The sequence below is a fragment of the Sarcophilus harrisii genome, chromosome 2, assembly GCF_902635505.1.
Source record: "Sarcophilus harrisii chromosome 2, mSarHar1.11, whole genome shotgun sequence".
Lineage (NCBI taxonomy): Eukaryota > Metazoa > Chordata > Mammalia > Dasyuromorphia > Dasyuridae > Sarcophilus > Sarcophilus harrisii.
Window position 1 is genome coordinate 654,559,148 of NC_045427.1, and position 18,622 is coordinate 654,577,769.

The 18,622-nt window shown below is 51.9% G+C and overlaps 1 protein-coding gene across 1 annotated transcript in view; it reads left to right on the plus strand.

The window, feature by feature from the left end:
• DOCK1 (dedicator of cytokinesis 1) overlaps positions 1-18,622 on the plus strand; it is a 445,579-nt gene that overhangs the window by 12,745 nt on the left and 414,212 nt on the right. Inside the window, 1 exon segment of the mRNA XM_031957020.1 lies at positions 18,088-18,171. Coding sequence (XP_031812880.1) covers positions 18,088-18,171 — 84 coding nt within the window.

Genomic DNA, 18,622 nt, shown 5'->3' on the forward strand with positions numbered 1-18,622 from the left:
TAGCTTTGCTCCCAAGTGCCCAGAAAGGGCTTTCTGCCCTGCTCGGGTCATTTGTGAGCCTCAGATGCCCAGCTGCTGCCCGTCTTGCCCTGAGCCACGAGGCCCTGTTGGATTCTGTCTAGCCAGGGGCCACGGGGACATCTTCCATCAGCCCCTAGTCTCCTCCGGGCCTGTTTATGCTCAGGGGTATTTCTTGGAAGGAAGAAGAGGAAGGGAGAAGAGTCCAGGGGAATCTCAATGTCTGCTTTTGCTTTCTTTTAAAGCCATTTTGCCAGAAAAGGAAATCGTGCCCAAACTGAGGCATCCCGTGGCCTCCCCCGACCTTTGCCTAGCTTTTCCCAGCCCTCCCAGCCTGCCCCGGCTCTCTCTTCCTCCCGACCTCAGAGAGTCGCTCCCTCAGGTAGAGGGGAGTGGGAGGCGGCAGCTGACGGCTGGATGTTCCCGTCTACCCACAATTACTTGCTGTTTATTTGGGTACGAGACCTGCACATCTGGCCCCCATCCCCCTCCTCTGGTGGACTCTAAGCTCCCTGAGGATTCTCCAGAGGCTTCACACAGTAGGGGGCTAATAGTGATTGTAGAACTGGGTGTGACCCAGAGGGACAGGGGTGGGTCCCAAGTCCTATGGACTGGCTGGGAAGCCAGCAGGGCCCGGGAGACTTTGTCCCTGTTTGTCTGGGACGGCCCTGGGAGGTCGGAACTTCACTTGTGATCCCCCACTGGGGGTGAGGGGGTGACCACCACCTTCAGGTCTGCTTCTTCCCAAGGCTGCGGGCCTGTCCCCAGAATCATTTTCTGGGTAGCTACCTCAACTATTAGGTGAAACTAGGCCTTTTGAGGGCAGCCACCGGCACAACAGCAACAGCTCCTTTAAGATTTATTACAAATAGCACTTTTATGGCCGTCATCTTTCCCATCGCCTGCATCTCCCAGCGCCTGCTCTCTCGGGTAGCCGCCATTAGAACAAGGACTGAAAGAACCAACCAGTTCTTGTAAGAAGGATTCTCCCCTTAACAATAGGTCTAGAAAGCGTTTTTCTGCTCTCTCCCATTTTTTGTTCTTTCATGATAGCATAAACTTTTGTATTCAAGTCCTTTGTCCCTTTTGGGCTTCTTATAGCATAAAATGTTGGTTTCCCACTTATTTCTCCCAGATTGCTTTGCAGTTTTCCCAGCAATTCTGATCGATAGGAAGTTCTTTCCTAGGGATGAGTAAAGTGAGTAAATCAAGGAAAAAAATCACTTGTGAAGCACTTAGTGTGTGCCAGCCACCGAGTTATCAGGAAGCAGGCCGGTCCTTGTCGTCATGGACGTGGCTTCTCATCAGGGAGCACGGCGCACATGAGTCTCTGGGCTGACTGGGGAATTTTTGTTCAGGAAATAAATCATGGAGTAGCCATGGAGTCAGAGATAATTGTTCACAGTTCTAAGGATCAGCGTGTCCAGAGCCAGAGGCGGATCTTGGAAACGGAGAGTGGAAGGAGCATCCCTATAGGTTATGCTGTGAAGAAAGCAGGAGAATGATGGGCTGGGTCTGTGAGAATCGTCACCATTAAGAAGGCTGGGATGCCGAGTGGGCGGCAGGGGCCAGAGGACAAGAGCCGGTTGGGAAGTGATCTTGTGGCTTTAGGCTGAACCCTGAGTTATTGAGTTCCTGTCTCACCTATTTCACCATTTAATATTTTCAGTTTTTTTGTAATTATTTGAATCTGGATCGCTCTTTATGATATAGTAGGACGCCTGCAGTTGCTATCCCCTCATCATCCCTGCTTTTATTCCCCATGATTTTCTTAGTTTTTTCCAGATATTTTGGGTGCACCTTTTTGGTTTTTGTTATTTTCTTGTTTAGCTCTGTGCAGCGTCCCTGTCTGATCACGCTCCATCCATAAGTTAGTTCCGGTAGTGCTGCCATTTTCTTATGTTGGCAGGTGCGCATTGAAAGCCGATGACTCCCTTTGTTTAACTTTTTCCTTACCTCCTTAAAGAGAATCTTGTAATTATCCATATAATTACAATAATGTGGTTGGTCTCTTTATCACTTAGAACAACAGACGTGCTCCCCACCAGTGCTCCTGATCTTCTCTTCCTCTCAGTCTCTGTTCTCTTCTCCTTCTCACCTTGTGGGGTCTCTGCACATTTTGGATGAGCTCCATCCCACCGATGCTCTTTGTGGGGTTTTCCTGCTCTTTGCCCAAGTCCAGCTCTTTGTCATCCAATGGTGGTTCTCAGTACGTTCTTGTGATGGAATGGAAGTGAACCTTTGAGGGAGAAACAGTTGTGTGGGGGTTATGTGTATATATCCACATGTATGTGTGTCCGTGTGCGTGCTGGGGGAGGGGGTGGAGACAGGCTCGAATACGGCTCCCAGCTGGGCAGGGCCGCTCGAAGAAGGGAGCTGGCAGGGCCGGAGCCGGAGGGTGATCCCCCTCTGGGTTCTGAGTCTGCCCCCATGGGACCCGGCGCTCATCCCCCTGAAGTGGCTGTATTTGGCTAATGGAAGCCGGGGCCCCTTTGGTGCTGCTCCCAATCACGCCGCCCGCGCCTCGGGAGCCGGGCCTAATAAATTCTGCAAACACTGCAGATGAGTTTTTAGCTTTATCAGAAGAATCGCTGATATCTGACCCAGAGCAGTAAATTGGAGCGAGAACGAGCAGCGGGTTTCAATCGCCGCGGAATGGATTTTTTTTTCTCCCCTTAAAGATGGGTGTTGACTTTATCTCTTCTCCCACCTGCTGTAAAGGCTCCCTCTTTGTGCCCGGCTCAATATTCTGCTCGTCACAGCGTGTTGGGAATCGGCGGCTTCATATTTTTCATTTTGCCCTTATCCGCCTGACAGTGTTTATGGGCAGGATGTGATGTCCCGAATTCTTAGGCATCACACACGGTGCTGAGAAAGGGCCCGATTTGGACGGAACGACAGCGGGGATACAATAGCTGGCTTTTCCCTCGGGCCTACTGTGTGCCAGGCGCCGTGCTGTGACGAGGAGCAACCCTGGGAGCTATAATCATAGCAATAATATCTGCTATATAATATAATAAAATTCAGGAGCTATTATGAATCCCATTTTACAGATGGGGAAACCTTTGCCTAGGGTCACAGAGCTCGGTACCGTCTGAGGTTCAATTTGAACTCATGGCTTCCCGATACCAGGCCCAGTGCTCTGTGACGCCACCTAGTTGCTCCTCTACCTTATTTTTTAAAAACCTCTATTTTTATCCCAAAGAGCATGGTAAAAACCCAGGGGTTTTGGAAGAACTTTACTTCTGGTTCTTTATAAAACTTGCCACACAAAGACATTCACGTGAGCCGTACACACACACACTCACACGCTCATCACTTCTGGGGGCCCCTGGAGTAGGAGAAAAATGGCTAACGCCTCGAGGGTTGCCAAGTGGTTTATGGTCTGGCTCCCCTGAACCACAAGCCTGGGACGGGCGCTTTAGGTTATTAACTGATTTTGTAGAGTAAGAAGTCGAGACTTAGAATGGTGTTAAGTGATCCACGTTTGTGGGTGAGATGGATCGGAACCCAGATTTGCCGGCCTAGAAGTCTAGCTTCTCCCCAGGGCTGGGCTGTCCCGAAGGCCCCGGCCGTTCTCAATCCTTTCTGTATACAAGGCAGCCCAGTCCTCAGAGGGTTCTTGGTAGGTGGGAAGAATCTGACTTGTACCCAACTGGGTTCATCCAAAGGGGAGACCAAGGAGCTCCATGGAGGGGCTTCTTAGAGAGGTTCCTTGAGCCGAGCCTCCCAGATAGTTGGAAAAAGGGGATTCCACTTATGGGAGTGGCCTCTGCAAAGGCTTGGAGCCAGGAGGTGGCATGTGAAGCCTCCCCCCTCCCTCTCTCCCACTCTCTCTCCCTCTTTCCCTTTCATTTTCCTCCCTCTTTTCCCCCTTTCCCTTTCCCCCTTTCTTTCCCCCTTCCCTCCCCACTTCCTTTTTTTCCCCCTCCCTCCCTCCCTCCCTCCCTCTCTCCTTTCCTTCTGTCTTCCTTCCCTTTCCCTTTTCCCCTTTCTCTTTCCCTTTTCCCTTTCCCTTTTCCCTTTCCCTTTACCCTTCCCCTTTCCTTTCCTTTTCCCCTTCCTTCCTTTTTCTCTCCCTCCCTCCTTTTTTTTCAATTAATGCAAATTTTCTTTCTTTCTCCTGACCCCTACTGAAAACAGAAAACCCAAATTTTCTAATAAAATGGCACGTTCCCCTCCCCCCCACCTGCTGACAAAGGTCCCTCCTCAGTCAGTCCTCCTCTTGGTTGGGAGGCGGAGGCCCTTCTGCAATCACACGGGTCATAGGGTGGATGCGGGTTTTTTGGCTTTTAAAATGGTTCTCTTGCCAACTTTGTTCCTGTGGCACCACACGGTCTCCAGACATGGATGGCCCTTCATAAACCAGATCTTGGATAACTGAAGGCAAGAATTGCTCTCTGGGTCTTGGAGGGAGGTTTTTGGGGGGCTTCGAGGGGAACCCGCCCCATGCCTCCCTCATGTGCCAGGCCCTCTGCCTTTATGTCTCACCAGGCTCTCCTGTGAAGGGAGAAGGGCTGGTTCTCAGCCTGGACCAGCATCTCTGAAAGAATCAGGACCCCGTGGCGGGACTGGCTCTCACGTGTGTGTGTTTGTCCCTATTCCTGCCAAGGCCGATGGCTTGGGGGGGGGGGGGGCTTTTGGCTGTGGGCTTCTTGTCTTCTCATGTCCTCAACACCTAGTATGGCGCTAAGCACATAGTAGGTGTTTCATGAGGGCTTGATGACTTGGAAAGTGTTTGTTGGGCCTCTGTAATGGGCACACTGGCCACACGGGTGCTCCCTGCCTGCCCCCCAAAATCTTCTGTTCTCATCTGTTTAGACCAAGATGCAGAGAAGGCCTTTGGCAAGCTCAGTGTAGTTTGGGGATGTTTCATTGGGCTTTTTGGGGGCGTCGCTTTCCCTACCTCGCTCGCCATAGATGGCCTCCCTGGTCACCAATAAATGGAGAAAGGCTTAGAAAAAGTGGCTCAGGGGCCCTACCTGGACAAAGAGACCCCATTCTGTGCCTCAGATCCAGCCCAGCCCCACGGCGGGCTGGAGCATCAGCATCCTCACCGTGGCAGAGCCCGACTTCTCAGGTGCTGATGAGTCGGGCTCTGGGAGTTCTTCTGGTTCTGCTGCCTTCCTTCTGGGTCATTTTCTAGAAGTCTCCCAGATTTCTTTGGATGTATCATTTCTCCTCTTCTTCTTCCTCCTCCTCTTCTTCCTTCTCCTTTTCTACCACTTCCTCTTCCTTCTTCCTTTTCCATCTCTTCTTCCTTCTCCTTCTCCTCTTCCTCCTTTCTCCTCCTCTTCTTTTTCTTCCTCCTCCTTTCCCACCACCTCCTCCTCTTCTTTTCTTTCTCCTTCTTTGCCTCGAGGTGGCCGTCCGTCAGGGATGATACAGTGAGGACTCTTTGGGGGTGTGTAGACCAGATGCTCAGTAGTTGATCACTGTTAAGTGCTGGGCACTGTGCTAAGCTTGGGGGGATACAAAGAAAGGTTCAGGACCATCCCTGCCCTCAAGGAGCTTACAGTCTAGGTTTTGGACGTTCCTTGGGATTCTTACATGATGTGACGCCAGAGCATTGGGGGTGAAGTGACTCTCTCAGAGTAGCTCTGTCATATGTAAGAGACAGCACTTAACCCGGTCTCGTCCTGGGGTCAGCTCCCGGCTCTTCTGCCTTTGCTGTTGCTTATCCGTGGCATTCACACCCCGTATACCCCACGGGGATCATCTCTGTTTCCAAGTTTTCACTATGGCAGAAAGAGCTTTTATAGAATGCCGTTCTCCCAGGTGCTTTTCCTCTTGGGGCCCACATGTGCTCCAGACTTTTGGGGTGTCACCCACCAGAGATCCTGGCCCTGCCCGGCTGGGCGGTGTCCCAACAGCCCTTCCAACAATAACTTTGCTGATGGGTGATGTGAGGTCCCTTTACAGCCACTGGGAGAGCAGTGGTTGGACCCCCTGCACTCCTCCTCCGGGCCCAGGACCCTCCCCCAATAACCCACTGCTTCCCGCACATCCCCAGCCCAAGAGCCAAGGAGTGACAGTGGAAGTTTAAGTGCCCTGCCCCCTGTCCAGAGTCCGGAGCAGACCCTTCACCTTAAGCAGGGGATGAGCTTGGGCTTGTTCCTCCAAAGCCCCGCTCCCCTGATTGGGTAACTGGGGGCACTGAGGGGGTTCTGAGCAAGTGCCAGTTTTCAAGCTGCCCACATCCATCTGGAAGCTCTTGGCTCCGACTGGCCATTGGGCGCCTCGTGGGATGAGCCCATGAAGCGGGATCTGTCCCTGTGGATGAGAACCTGGGCCGCGGTGACTGTCACGGCTCTGTTTTTATCTTATCAGCGGGTGGAGAACCATTGCAAGTCAGACTGAGGCCCTTATGTGGAGGGTGATTAGATGTAATCGTGGACAGATAGGAGCTGGCAGATGGATAAACAGGCCCCAGCTGTACCTCTGCCTTTCTTCCTCCTTCCCGACTCCCGGGCGGCTGCTGGGGATTTGTCTTGGGCGATGACAAACTTTCTGCTTTTTCTTCCCTTTTAAAAATGACACTTTTGTCCTTTCCTCCTCCTGTGGCAAACAGGAACCGGCAGCAGCTTCTAATGGCATATACAGCATTCTGCCCCCGTAGGCACCCACTCAGCACTGGGGGGAGTGACGGGAGAAGTTTCATCAGCTGTTGCTGGAACCAAGATTATTCACTGCAATTAGTCCGAGTTCAGCTGTTTTCATTTGTGTTATCATTGTCATTGTCTCCATCGTTCTTGCTTCTATTTTCTTGGCCGGCCGTCTCCGAATTTCTCATTGTTTCTCACGCTAATATTCCGTTACATTAATTCCGCAGTTTTTCCGGTCGTCCCCCAGCAGATGGGCACCCGCTCTTTTCCAGGGCTTTGGTACCTCAGCAAATATAGCTTTGGATGTTCAGGTGTGAGAGATGGCGCTTTCTGTCGGACTCCATGTGCCCAGCGCTGGGATGGCTTGGCTGAAGCGGCTTCAGGACTTTTCTCAAATGCCTCTGAGTGACAGGCTGTTTTCCGGAGTGGCTGGAGCGGCTCGGGCTTCCTCCATCACCGAGACTTAGTGACTTCCAGTGTGGAACGGGAGGGGAAGCCTCGGGACCATTTGGATTTGTGTTATTTAGCCTTGGACTTGTTGATCGCTTTCATCCTTGGACCACTTCTGTGTTAGGGGGAGTACTTGGTCTGAGCCAGATTTATGGTGGTTCTGTCTGGATGATGGGAGTTTGCGGGCTGTGTGGGGCTGTTTTGGGGCGGGGAGGGATCTTGACCTGGCTCGGGGATCCCAGGATGGAGCGTTTCCCTTTGAGACGGCGCGGCCATTTATTTGCGACATTCTTGCTTCCATGGCTCTTAATCTGGACAGAGCGACTCACATTTAGGAACAGATTTTGAGGGCCGTCGCCGCGATTATTATTGTCTAGAAGACTGAGTAGAAGCAGGGGAGTTATCGTTTTTATGACTTGGGCATTAAAGGGGTGATTTTTCTCTGCTCTGCAGACAGCAGGAACGGCCGGGTGCCCCCGGCACTCAGACCAAATCCTTCCAGGGCATCGGATTGATGTGGATCCTGAGAAAGGAAGCAGTGGGAACCAGACCCTGGGCTTGGGACGTGCACCTGCTGCCCTGCCTGGCCCTGCTCAGGCAGCTTCTCGCCCTCCTTGGGCCCCACAAACCCTCCCTGAAATGCAGGCGTGGGCCGGGTCGGGTAGTCAGTCGACATGTACTTGGTGTGCCCGGCTTTGTGCTGATGCAGAAATGAGGCCTTCGGGGACCTTCCTTTCCGCCCCGGCGCTGTCCCTCCCTATTTTAGAATCTGATGCCTGCTGGGCTTTTTCCAAAGGGACACTAAGTGGTCGCATTCACAGGGATCAGCAGCAGGTCGGGGCCACGGCCTCTCCTCCGGCTCAGCCGTCCCAGAGTCCTCTCTGCTGCTCCTCAGAGGCTGTGGCCGGAAGCCTTTGGACAGGGAGGGGACGGCCGGGTCTCCTTTGTTTCCGAGCCGACGCCGAAGCCGCTTTATCCCAACGAGACTGTTTGGGCGGCACTTGGGCCTCCCGTGGTTCTGGCGTTCTCAGCCCCCATGGGACTGAGGCCAGCTTGGAGAGGGGGAGGAAAGCCCCCTCTGTGTGCACACTGACCACTCCTGCTAGGTTGGGGTTCTTAGGAGAGAGAAAAAGGGCGACCTCTGGTTTATCCTGGAAAGACAGGACTTGATATCGCAGCATTGTTTTCAGGCACGTCGTTGGGTGTTACTTCTGAAATCAGTCCTGAGAGATCGATAAGTGTTAGAGTGGGAGCCGCTTCCCATTGGGGTCCTGGAGGCCCTGGGCAGGTTCGGGAGCTGCCCCTGAAGAAGGGAAGTCTTTGGCTGAGCCAGGAAAGGAATGGCCCTTCTCTTGCTGTAGATATATCCAGGCCTGTGAAAAATCATTTTGTTGCAGTGGAGGGAGGGCTGGCTGGCCCTGGAGTCAGGAGGACATGAGTTCAAATCCAGCCTCAGACACTTACCACTTCCTGGCTGTGTGACCCTGGGCAAGTCACTTAACTCTGATTGCCCCAGGAGAAAAAAAGAGTCATTTTGTTTGCTCCCTTTGGGACATTGACCGGGTCCAGCCGGTGGGCCGTGCTTTACGTGGGGGAGGCGAAGGGTCCTGGAACTTCTTCCTGTCCCCCCGCCCGTGGTGGGGCACTGGGAGCCGGGGCCGGCCAGGACCACACCTGCCCTGTTCTGGGCCTTGGTTCTGGGCTTGGGGACAACAGCACGGAGCGGCAGCCTGGCTTTTATGGTCCCCACTTACACACTTCTACAGCAGACAAAGGCGGTTTTATGACTCTGCACTGGACTTTTATAGTCACTTTAATTGAGTTTAAAAATATAGCTTCTCCTGGTCAGCCGGCATTTGCCCCCGGGGGAAGGTCACAGAGCTTCTGGGCCCTTGCAAAGGAAGGCTGGGCCCTCCAGGCCTCCACTGGCCTCTTTGGCCTCCCCGGGGGGCCCGGACGCTGTTCTCTGGGGTCTTGGCTCTGGCAGGGCCTGGGGTTGGCGGCCCAGGGGTGTGTGTGCGCTCAGGAACGTACTGGGCACTCCCACAGTGCGTGCACACACACACGCACCCACACAGTGCACATACACATGCACACACACACACACACATACCCCCCACATACATTCATGCGGTGCCCACATGTGCACACGCGCACACACAGATACACACAAACGTGTGCATTACCCACAATACACACATGCACACACATATTCATGCAATGCCTGCACAATGCACACACCACACACCACATGCACCCACACATGTACAACACTGCACGCACACACACGACTGCCCATCAGGGTGCATGGGCAGCTCCCACTCTTGCCTCCTTTTGGCCCCTGCCAGGGGCCTCTGCAGGCCGGGAGCTCCTTCCTCCTTATGCCCCTCCCTCCCTCCTCCTTCCCTGGAAGTCTGTGAAAGGCCACGGATCCCGGGAGATTGCGGGGTCTCGGGGAGGATCCCCCGAAGCAGCCGGCCTGGTCAGCATCCCAGATGCCGCTCCGCGGCGCCCTGCGCTGCCTCCGCTGTTTTATCAGCTGTTTTTGCCACGTTGAGGGAGTTGGGGCTGGGTCCCCTTTCCCCACGATTAGTGAAGACTCTTGTACAGTGGGCCGGCCCTTTCCTCAGAGCGTCCTCAGTGATGCCCAAAATTCCAGCCCCGGGCCCCGTGTGGAGATTTAAGGACACTGGGCTCTTCCCCCTGTTGGATATGTCACAGGAGGCCGGGAGCCTCCTCCTTCCCCCTGATTTTCCTCTGAATAATGGGGGTTTTATAATCTGTCCTTCTTCTATATAATGAAGGGTATTTTCCTCTTTCTAATGAGGGCTACAGGATCCAAGGCCTCTTTCCCTTCTCAGTGGTGCTTCCGTGAGTCCCCCAGCTCCTCCAACAGGAAGCATGAGCGGCAGTGTGGGATGGAACCTTGAGCTGAGTAATTGTCCGCCCTGGGCCGCTCTGGCCCTGTTCCTGCCCTCTCTGGGCCCCAGACCCCCCTTCTCCCCCCGTAAGGTGAGTGGGTTGGCCAAGGCCCCCTCCCCCCGGTTCTGGGAAAGCCTGGAGGCCGCAAGGAGGGCCAACCCCAGACAGGTGGGAGCAGGCTGAGAGAGGCCTTCTCTGCTGGCAGGTGAGGCCCCGGGCGCCCGCCCTCCACGGGACCAGGGCTGGTATTCCCGGCTTCTCCAGCCTCTGCCTCCCAGGGGGACAATGGGCCGCTTCCTCGGCACAGTGGCCCTGGGCGCGGGGCCAAGCCTTGCATGTACTCCCAGTGTTTATTCACCAGGCGCTGGAACACTGAGTGCTCTGTATCAGGCCTTCTGTGGGGAGAGGAGAAGCTCATTAGTAAGTCATTGGGGTGGGGGGGGAGGCACAGGAAGGCGGCCCCCAGCTTCACGCGGAGCCACAGGGGCCCTGGGCGAGGCCGGGCCTTCCTGGCCGTGTGGGCCCGCTCTGTTGCCCTCGGCAGGGGCCACAGCTGAGAACAGAGACGGCTTCTGCCGGTCCTCCCGGGCTGGTCAGAAAGGATCTTGTGCCCGTACATCACAGGGCGGGATGGGGCCGAGCCTTGTGGCGCGGCCTCTGAGGACTTGTTCCCACCCTCTGGGCCCCGAATTCCACGTCGCTTCCCCAACACCCACCCGACTTCCAGACCGCGTCGGGCTGGGAGGGCCGGAGCCGGCCCGGACACGGATGTCCTCCCTTGTTTGGCCGCTGCGAGAATGATTGGCTTCTTGTTTACCCTCTAATAACGGAGGCCTTTTTGTCCGCCACGTATCCTCGGATGCCCCTCTGCGTCTAGTGCGGGGCCAGCTTGGTGCGTCAAGAGCCTCAATTCAAAGCCTTTCCTGCTCCTCTGCCCCTGCCAACTTCCTTGTGTTTATTCCATTGTGTGTTTATGTGAATGTGTGTGTGTGTATTTGTGTGTGTGTGTTGTTTCCCTATAGAGTGTAAATTCCACAAAAACAAGGACCGGTTCATTCTGTTTTGTAGCTGCGCCTGTCATACACACATTAGGTGCTTAATAAATGCTTGTGGATTGACTGAATACATATCTTCTGAATTAAATGGCAAGTTCCATGAAAACAGGGACCGGTTCATTCTGTTTTGTAGCTGCGCCTGTCATACACACATTAGGTGCTTAATAAATGCTTGTGGATTGACTGAATACATATCTTCTGAATTAAATGGCAAGTTCCATGAAAACAGGGACCGGTTCATTTTGTTTTGTAGCTGCGCCTGTTGTGCATACATTAGGCGCTTAATAAATGCTTGTGGATTGACTGAATATATATCTTCTGAGCTAAATATCAAGGAGGACTGGGACCTGAGGCTAAGTTAAATGGAGAAGGGCTGATGGAGCCGGCACTTGAACCCAGGTCTCCGGCATCGGAGCTCCCATGGTCCGTGCTGACACTGTGCTAGTGTGCTAGATAAAATGAGGGGAGTCCTACTTTTGCAACAAAATGCTAATACAGCGATGGAGGATGGGGACGGGGGCCGGCCCTTGTCTTCACTACGTCTGGCCTTCCTTTTTTGAATCCCCGGAGGCTGGAGTTGGAAGGGGCCCTTGGACAGTCTAGACAAATAAACCCATTTTGTAGCAGAGGAAACTGACCTGGGACTGGCCCAAGGTCACCCGAGGCAGGAAGTGCCAGAGGAAGCATTTGGACCCAGAGCCTCCCACTCAGCAGCCAGTGTTCCCACTGGACAGAGGTTACCTCCCGACCACAGTACTGGAGAGTGGCTTCTGGTCGGTGGGTCCGGCTGGGAGGGTCCTGGATTTGGAGCCCCTGAGAGAGAGGGGGCGGGGGCAGAAAGCACAGGCCAGGGGAGCGCTCGGGATCTGGAGGCAGGAGGCCCGACTTGCCAGCGGAAGCTCCGCCATTTGGGGCAGGTCCCTTCCTTTTCCGACTTCTCTCTGTAGCTGAGCCTTTAGAGGATGTGGACGTCCAGCTAGAGACTGGAGGCCTGCAGGGCCGGACTATATCTTGCCTGTGGGCCGGAATTGTCTGGAGGATTGAGTCAGATTCTCTTGTCCCAGTTCTGCTTCCCAGCCCCTGGCGGGGGTTCTCCCCACTCAGCTGAAGGCCCATAATGTTCCTGCTTGTAGCTCAGCATGAAAAATATCTTACTTTTTTTTTTTTTTTGGAGTAAAATTCATTATTTAGAATTGAGGAAAAGCTCTTAGTTTCTCTTAATTTTTAAAAAATTTTCAATAGTGCTTTATTTTCCAAATACATGTAAAGGTAATTTTCATCATTCGTTTTTGTAAGACTTTGTGTTCCAAATTTTTCTCCTTCTCTCCCTTCTCTCCCCTCCGAGGCAGCAAACAGTCTAATAATAGGATAAATATGTGCAGTTTTTTAAAACCTGTTTTCATATTTGACCAAAGGGAAAATAAAACAAAAGAAAGAAAGAAAGAGAGAGAAAGAAAGAAAGAAAGAAAGAAAGAAAGAAAGAAAGAAAGAAAGAAAGAAAGAAAGAAAAGCCTGCGAACAGAAAAGGTGAAAATACTGTGCTTTGATCCACATTCAGTCTCCATCGTTTTCTCTCTCTGGATGTGGGTGTGCTTTCCCTCACAAGTCTATGGCTCCTTGCTGAAAAGAGCCAAGTCCATCACAGTGATTGTCATATTATCTTGTTGCCGTGTACAATGATCTCCCGGTTCTGCTCACTTCCCTCAGCATCAGTTCCTGTCAGTCTCTCCAGGCTTTTCTGAAATCAGCCTCATGATTGTTTCTTTCAGAACGATCATATTTTATAACATTCATATACCACAATTTATTCAGCCATTCTCCAACTGATGGGCATCCACCCAGTTTCCAGTTTCTGGCCACTACAAAAGGGCTGCCACAAACATTTTGACACATGTGGGTCCCTTTCCCTCCTTTATGATCTCTTTGGGATATAAGCCCAGTAGAAACACTGCTGGATCAAAGAGCATGCAGAGTTTGGTAGCTTTTTGAGCATAGTTCCAAATCATTCTCCAGAATGGTTGAATCAGTGATTCACAACTCCACCAACAATGCATCAGTGTCCCAGTTTTCCCACATCCCCTCCAACATTCATCATTATCTTTTCCTGTCATCTTAGCCAATGTGAGAGGTGTGTAGTGGTACCTTGAGTTGTCTTAATTTGCATTTCTCTGATCAATAGTCATTTAGAGCACCTTCACATATGACTAGAAATGACTACCGCCTGGGTGCGTGGTCTGCGTTGGCTACCTCACTAAAGTGCTGAGAATGGATTGTCTTGGTACCGCTCACATCTGCCCTGAGGCCTGTGTGCAGAAGTGTTTGCCCAGCGGGCTTTCAGGGCCCCGGGCCCCCAGCGGGGAAGGCCCTGTCTGTAAGGGAGCACAGGGAACATCAGGGCTGGCTGCACTTAGACCCACTTTCTCCTCTGAGGGAGGAAGGTTACAGAGATTCCATCTGGCTTGGCTGGGTCTCTTGCCAGCATCTCTTGCTTTATGAACAGAATTAAGTGTGAAAACGGGTAATATTCGAGTCCGATTTGCAAATTCATCTCTGGCCAAGGGCAGGTGACAGGTAGTCCTGTGTTTGAGCCTGTCCAGGCGCTGGGTACGTGGCTTTTTCCTTGCCTGTCAAATACGTGCGCCAGATGTTTAACAATGAAAGTTTTCTGAAAATCATCAATTCCAAATAAACTCTCTCTTCTGTTGCAAATCCTCTGGTGACGGCCTGTTATCTAGAACTCCAGATCTTTTAGGCAGGCACCTAAGGGCACTCCCATCTCTCTTCCCCCAACTTGTCAGCTTTATTCTTTACCCTTCCCCTTCGTATGAATGTATGTGTGACAAACAGAAATATATGAGCTAAATTTAGGGTCATCTCAGAGGGAAGTCACTAATTTCTGAAACCCGAGGGCTTCTTTTAGTGCCCACGTTGGAGACCATCTTCTCAATGAAGTCTCTGCTGATCTACCCAGCTAATTGCTTCCCTTTCTCTGTAGTTTTTCTTGTTCTCCTTATTTGAGTGAATATCCGGTGTTCTGGTGGACTGTAAGCTCTCTGAGGTCAGGGATTTATTTATTTTTCTGAAGAAATCTCTCCCCAACACATATTCTAATGCCTTGTAAGTAGTGGGCGTTTTTGTTTTTATTTATTATTATTTTCATTTTCATTTAATTTTTCATTTTTATTATTTTATTTTCATTTATTATTATTATTATTATTATTATTATTATTATTATTATATTATCTTTTATGAGAACTGGGTGTCACCCGGTAGACATTTGGGTACTCTGAGCTTTGAAACCTTCCCAGCGTGCTGGGAGGTACTGAGCTTATTCTGTTGGTGGATTGCTATAAGAGCTCAGGTCACCTCCATGCTATGAGGAGGTATTGGAGGACTTTCATGGAAGGCAATTTCATGTACATGTATATAAAATAAGTGTAAATGACTTTTTTTTTTTTATTACAGCCTCCCTCTCCTCCTTCCTTTAATTATTCATATTGCTTCTTCTTCGATTTTCATATCCAAACTCTGGGAAACATTGCTACAGGGCATCTTGCTGCTAGAAGGACGTTTGAGATATTAAAACCAGGAATGCCGAACGGAGGCAGGCTGCCTCTTGAACCTTTGAAAGCCCCCGATTCTCCCTAAATTGCAGCGCTCTCTCAGGCTCCAATGTGGGCCCATGGGGGTGTTTGCGCCTTTCAGGCTGCTTTCCCATCCCCCCGGCCCATTTTGTCACAGAGCTCACCGTGGCCCACGGCTGGACTTCTCTGTCAGAGTCACCGAATGGTTCTCAACCCAGAAGTCTGCTGGTCTCTGTGAGGAGCGAGGAAAGACGAAGGCCTTGGAGTTTCTGTGAACTCATCGGGCATTTAGTGAACATTGCCGGCGACCCAGTCGTGAGGGTAGTGCCTGCACAGAAGCACGTTGGTCCTGATTGTTCACCCCAGCTCGGGGCGGCTCTCTGGGCTTCCTGCCGCCACGAATGGTGGCCGGTGAGAGTATTATTCATCATGTACCTCTCTGTCCCCTTGAGGGCTTGCTGAGTGCCTGATGGTCCTTGTTTCACATGGCTGGGTTTCTGTGGCGTCTGGTTACGTGGCGACGGGGCTGCCCTGGATGACGTCCCGTGTGGAGCCGCTAAGGTTTATTTGAGGGGGTTTGTGGCTGGCTCTGGGAGTGGTGGCAAGTGGGGGGGTGATGGGAGAGAGACCTGGGGATCCGTAACCCCAGCTCAGTCTCGTGAGCCATCATTGAGGGGCAGCTTGGCGGCTGATGTGTGCTGGCTTGGACCCTCAGGACTTGAGCTGAGATTTTGTTCTGGGGCTGTCCTCTTACTTATGTGACCTCAGGGGACCCAAGCTTAGTTTCTTCAGTGTAAGGTGGCCTCTGAACTCTCATCTGGCCCTAAGAGAGTGTCAGCAATGGGAAGGGATGGAGGACGCAGCCGAGGGCCGTGTCTAAGGTCACCCAGACACTAAGTCCCAGAATAGGGATTTGACCTGAAGTTCTCAGAGGCCCGGCTTGGGGCTTTCCCCAGCCAACCATGGTACCCATCATTTCTACTCTTGCGTTTTTGCTTGATTTTTGGACATTTTGCAAAAGAAATTAATGATTTATTATCTGTTTAGCTTTAAAGACCAGCTAGCCCAAATGAGCTTGCTTTACAACTGCTACATTTGAATAAATGAGCTTCCACAAATAAAATGGCCACAACAGCTGGACTGGCGATCCCTCTGGGTCCCTTTTAGTCTTCAATGATTTTTCTTCTCTCTGGCTGTAATTGTCATCTGGCTGGACTGCTTCTCACTCATTCTTCCTTTTGAAACCTAATATTTTTTTTTCCTTTGCATTATTTGACGTTTCCTTCCAGATCTCTACTTTCATCCTAGAAGTTTCTCGACCTTAATGATATTGGACCGTTCCCTGTCTTGGTGGACGTGTCCACGGGATGTCCCGTGGTGACCCCTCAAGCTCACTCCTTCTCCCAACTCCCTCATTTCTGGGGGGGGGGGCGGTGCAGGTCCTTGATTGGGGAAGGGAAAGAAGGGGCCTTCATTGAGCCCCTGCTCCTTCTGGGTGCCAGGCTTTCTGCAGAGGTCTCATTCAGTCCCAACGGTCGTCTCAGCTGTGAGCTCAGAGTGTTGCTCTCCCTCAGCCCTCTGGGATCACTTGCCCAATCTTGCTGGTTCTCTCTCTGCACCAGCTCTTGGGCAGTCCCTTCCTTCTGCCACCCTCAGCCTCCCTTTTCAGGCCCTCATGGCGGCTGCCCTCAGAGATGGTCCCGGGCTCCCGATTGGTCTCGTTGCTTTGCCCTCTGCCGTCCATCCTCCACATGGAATCCAGATCACCCTCCTGTGGGTATCTGCGTGTCTGTGGCACCCCCCTTGCTCGTGAATCTTTGGGGGCTCCCACTGGCCGTGTGATTCAATCCAAGCTCCTTCACCTAGCAAGTTCTGCAGCCCCTAGCCCCTGTCTGCTGGTTCCGGGAGCCTACCTTTCATGCGCACTCCGTTGGCTCTCGCTGATTCCATCTCCTCCCTCCGGGTCTTTGCCTAGGCTGTCCCCCGCGCCTTGATGGCCTTCCCTCCTTGCTTTGCCGCTTGGGATCCGGTGGCTTTATGTTCTTGATGTTCACCTCGTATCCACTTCCTCATGTGCTCGTTCCCCTTCCAGACGGGAGGGAGGCTGCTTGAGACATGTTTGTCTTGGTACCTCCAAGGCCAGACATGGTACAGTTAGTTCACATTCATTGAGTAGATTGCAGAGCCTGGTAGGGGGGGCCTGTGACTCTGTCCTGGCGTCAGGTGTGTAGAATCCTGAGTCCCCATCCCAAGTAAGAGGCCGTGGGGGGCGGTGATCTGGGACAGAGCCGCCATTCTCATCCCGTAGACGCTGAAATGGGCCAGACTTGGTGATTCTCAGCCAGAGAGATGGCCGCTGCCCTGCGGAAGGGCAGAGCCAGCACAGAGTGAAGGAGGTTTCATGGGCCTGGTTCCCTTTCCAGATGCAGGAGAGATAAATACTTATCTCATAACATCCTCTGGAAGGACAACAGATGGCCGAGTAAGCCGCTCGGGGCCTCCGGGGAATCAGATTTTCTGTGAGACGGAGGAGTTCTAAAGTGGAAAATGCTCTTCGTGAGCCTGTAGCAGGGGCCGCGAGCCCAGATTTGGATGAGTTCATAGTAGTAGCAGCACTCATTGGGCTTCAGAGTTTGCCCAGTGCATCCCGTAGTACTCCTGACGGAGTGTCTGGCACATAGTAGGCGCTTAATAAATGCTTATTGTCTGAGTGTGAGTGTCTCAACCCCACAAATGACAGAATTCCTCCCGGAAGCTGGGTGTTGGCGGCAAGGTCAGGAGAGCATCACAAGGTTGGTGCATGGCTTGGGGCCGGTTAGGCAGAGGAGTCGGGGCTTCGTGTGCTCAGGAGGATTTTTACCCTTCTCCCCCATCGATGTATCCACAGTGAAACTTGACAGGAAATCTGCGTCTTCCCGTGCTGGCTGCTGGGAGCCACAGTAAGGAAGCCCAGGCTTGCTCCCGCCCTCAAGTTGCTTCTCTTCCAGCCTGGGATACATTGTATACAGGGCAAGTCTGGGCAGAAGAAGCTACAAAAGTATCCCCCCAACACTTTGATGCCTTTCCTTCTGGTCTTGTCCTCCCTGTAGTGAGACTGATCGCTTCTTAGCTTAGTTCCAGCTGTTTTCTGGACTGGTTGGGCCCAATCACTGGCCAACAGGGTCTCTTGTGGTTTGTCCCAGAGTAAACACAAAGCAAATACAAAGTAACTTCTTGGATGGGGATAGCCAGAAATGAGAGGAGGATCATGGGAGGTTCTAGGGCACCGGGCCTGGGCATTGGATGAAGCCTTTTAGATTTACATTGGGGAAAACAAATGAGAAGAAGGCCATTTCCTGATGTTTCACCAGAACAAAACGTCTGATTTTTTTTCCATATTTAAATAACAACAATGATTTTTATTGAGGTACCTTGAGTGTTTTCGCTAATAGTTTTCCCCCTCCTTTTCTGCAGCTTTTTATAACTACGATGCCAGGGGCGCTGATGAACTTTCTTTGCAAATTGGTGACACCGTGCACATCTTGGAAACGTTCGAAGGTAGGTCCGCCATTGGGGCGCTGTGGCATGATGGGAGGAGGGAGCGGGAAGTGCGTAGATTTCTGTACCTAATGGACGTGGCTCTTTTTTTCCAGCACATTAATAATGGTCCCTTTTTTTCTCTTTTTTTCTGCCTAGTGAATGCTGCCTCTGCTTTAGTGCAGAGATTTGCTATCATTTAAATAAAATATTCTTAAGAGAAACTCGGCTCTACAGGGCCATTATTTTAGCTTCTAAATGTTCCTTTGACACAGTTATGTGCCTGTTAAAAATTCAGTGTGTTTCTTGTAAGTGGCCGTGGAGCTGAATTCTTATTCTCCCGCCACTTGGAAAGGCCAGTCCATTTGTTTTATTTTGGTTTCTGGGGCTTGCTTGGATCTGGAGGGTTGGGAGGAGGGGGGCGGGGCTCAGTTTGGGCTGCTAATGGTCTGACTGAGAGTCCTTGGGAGCT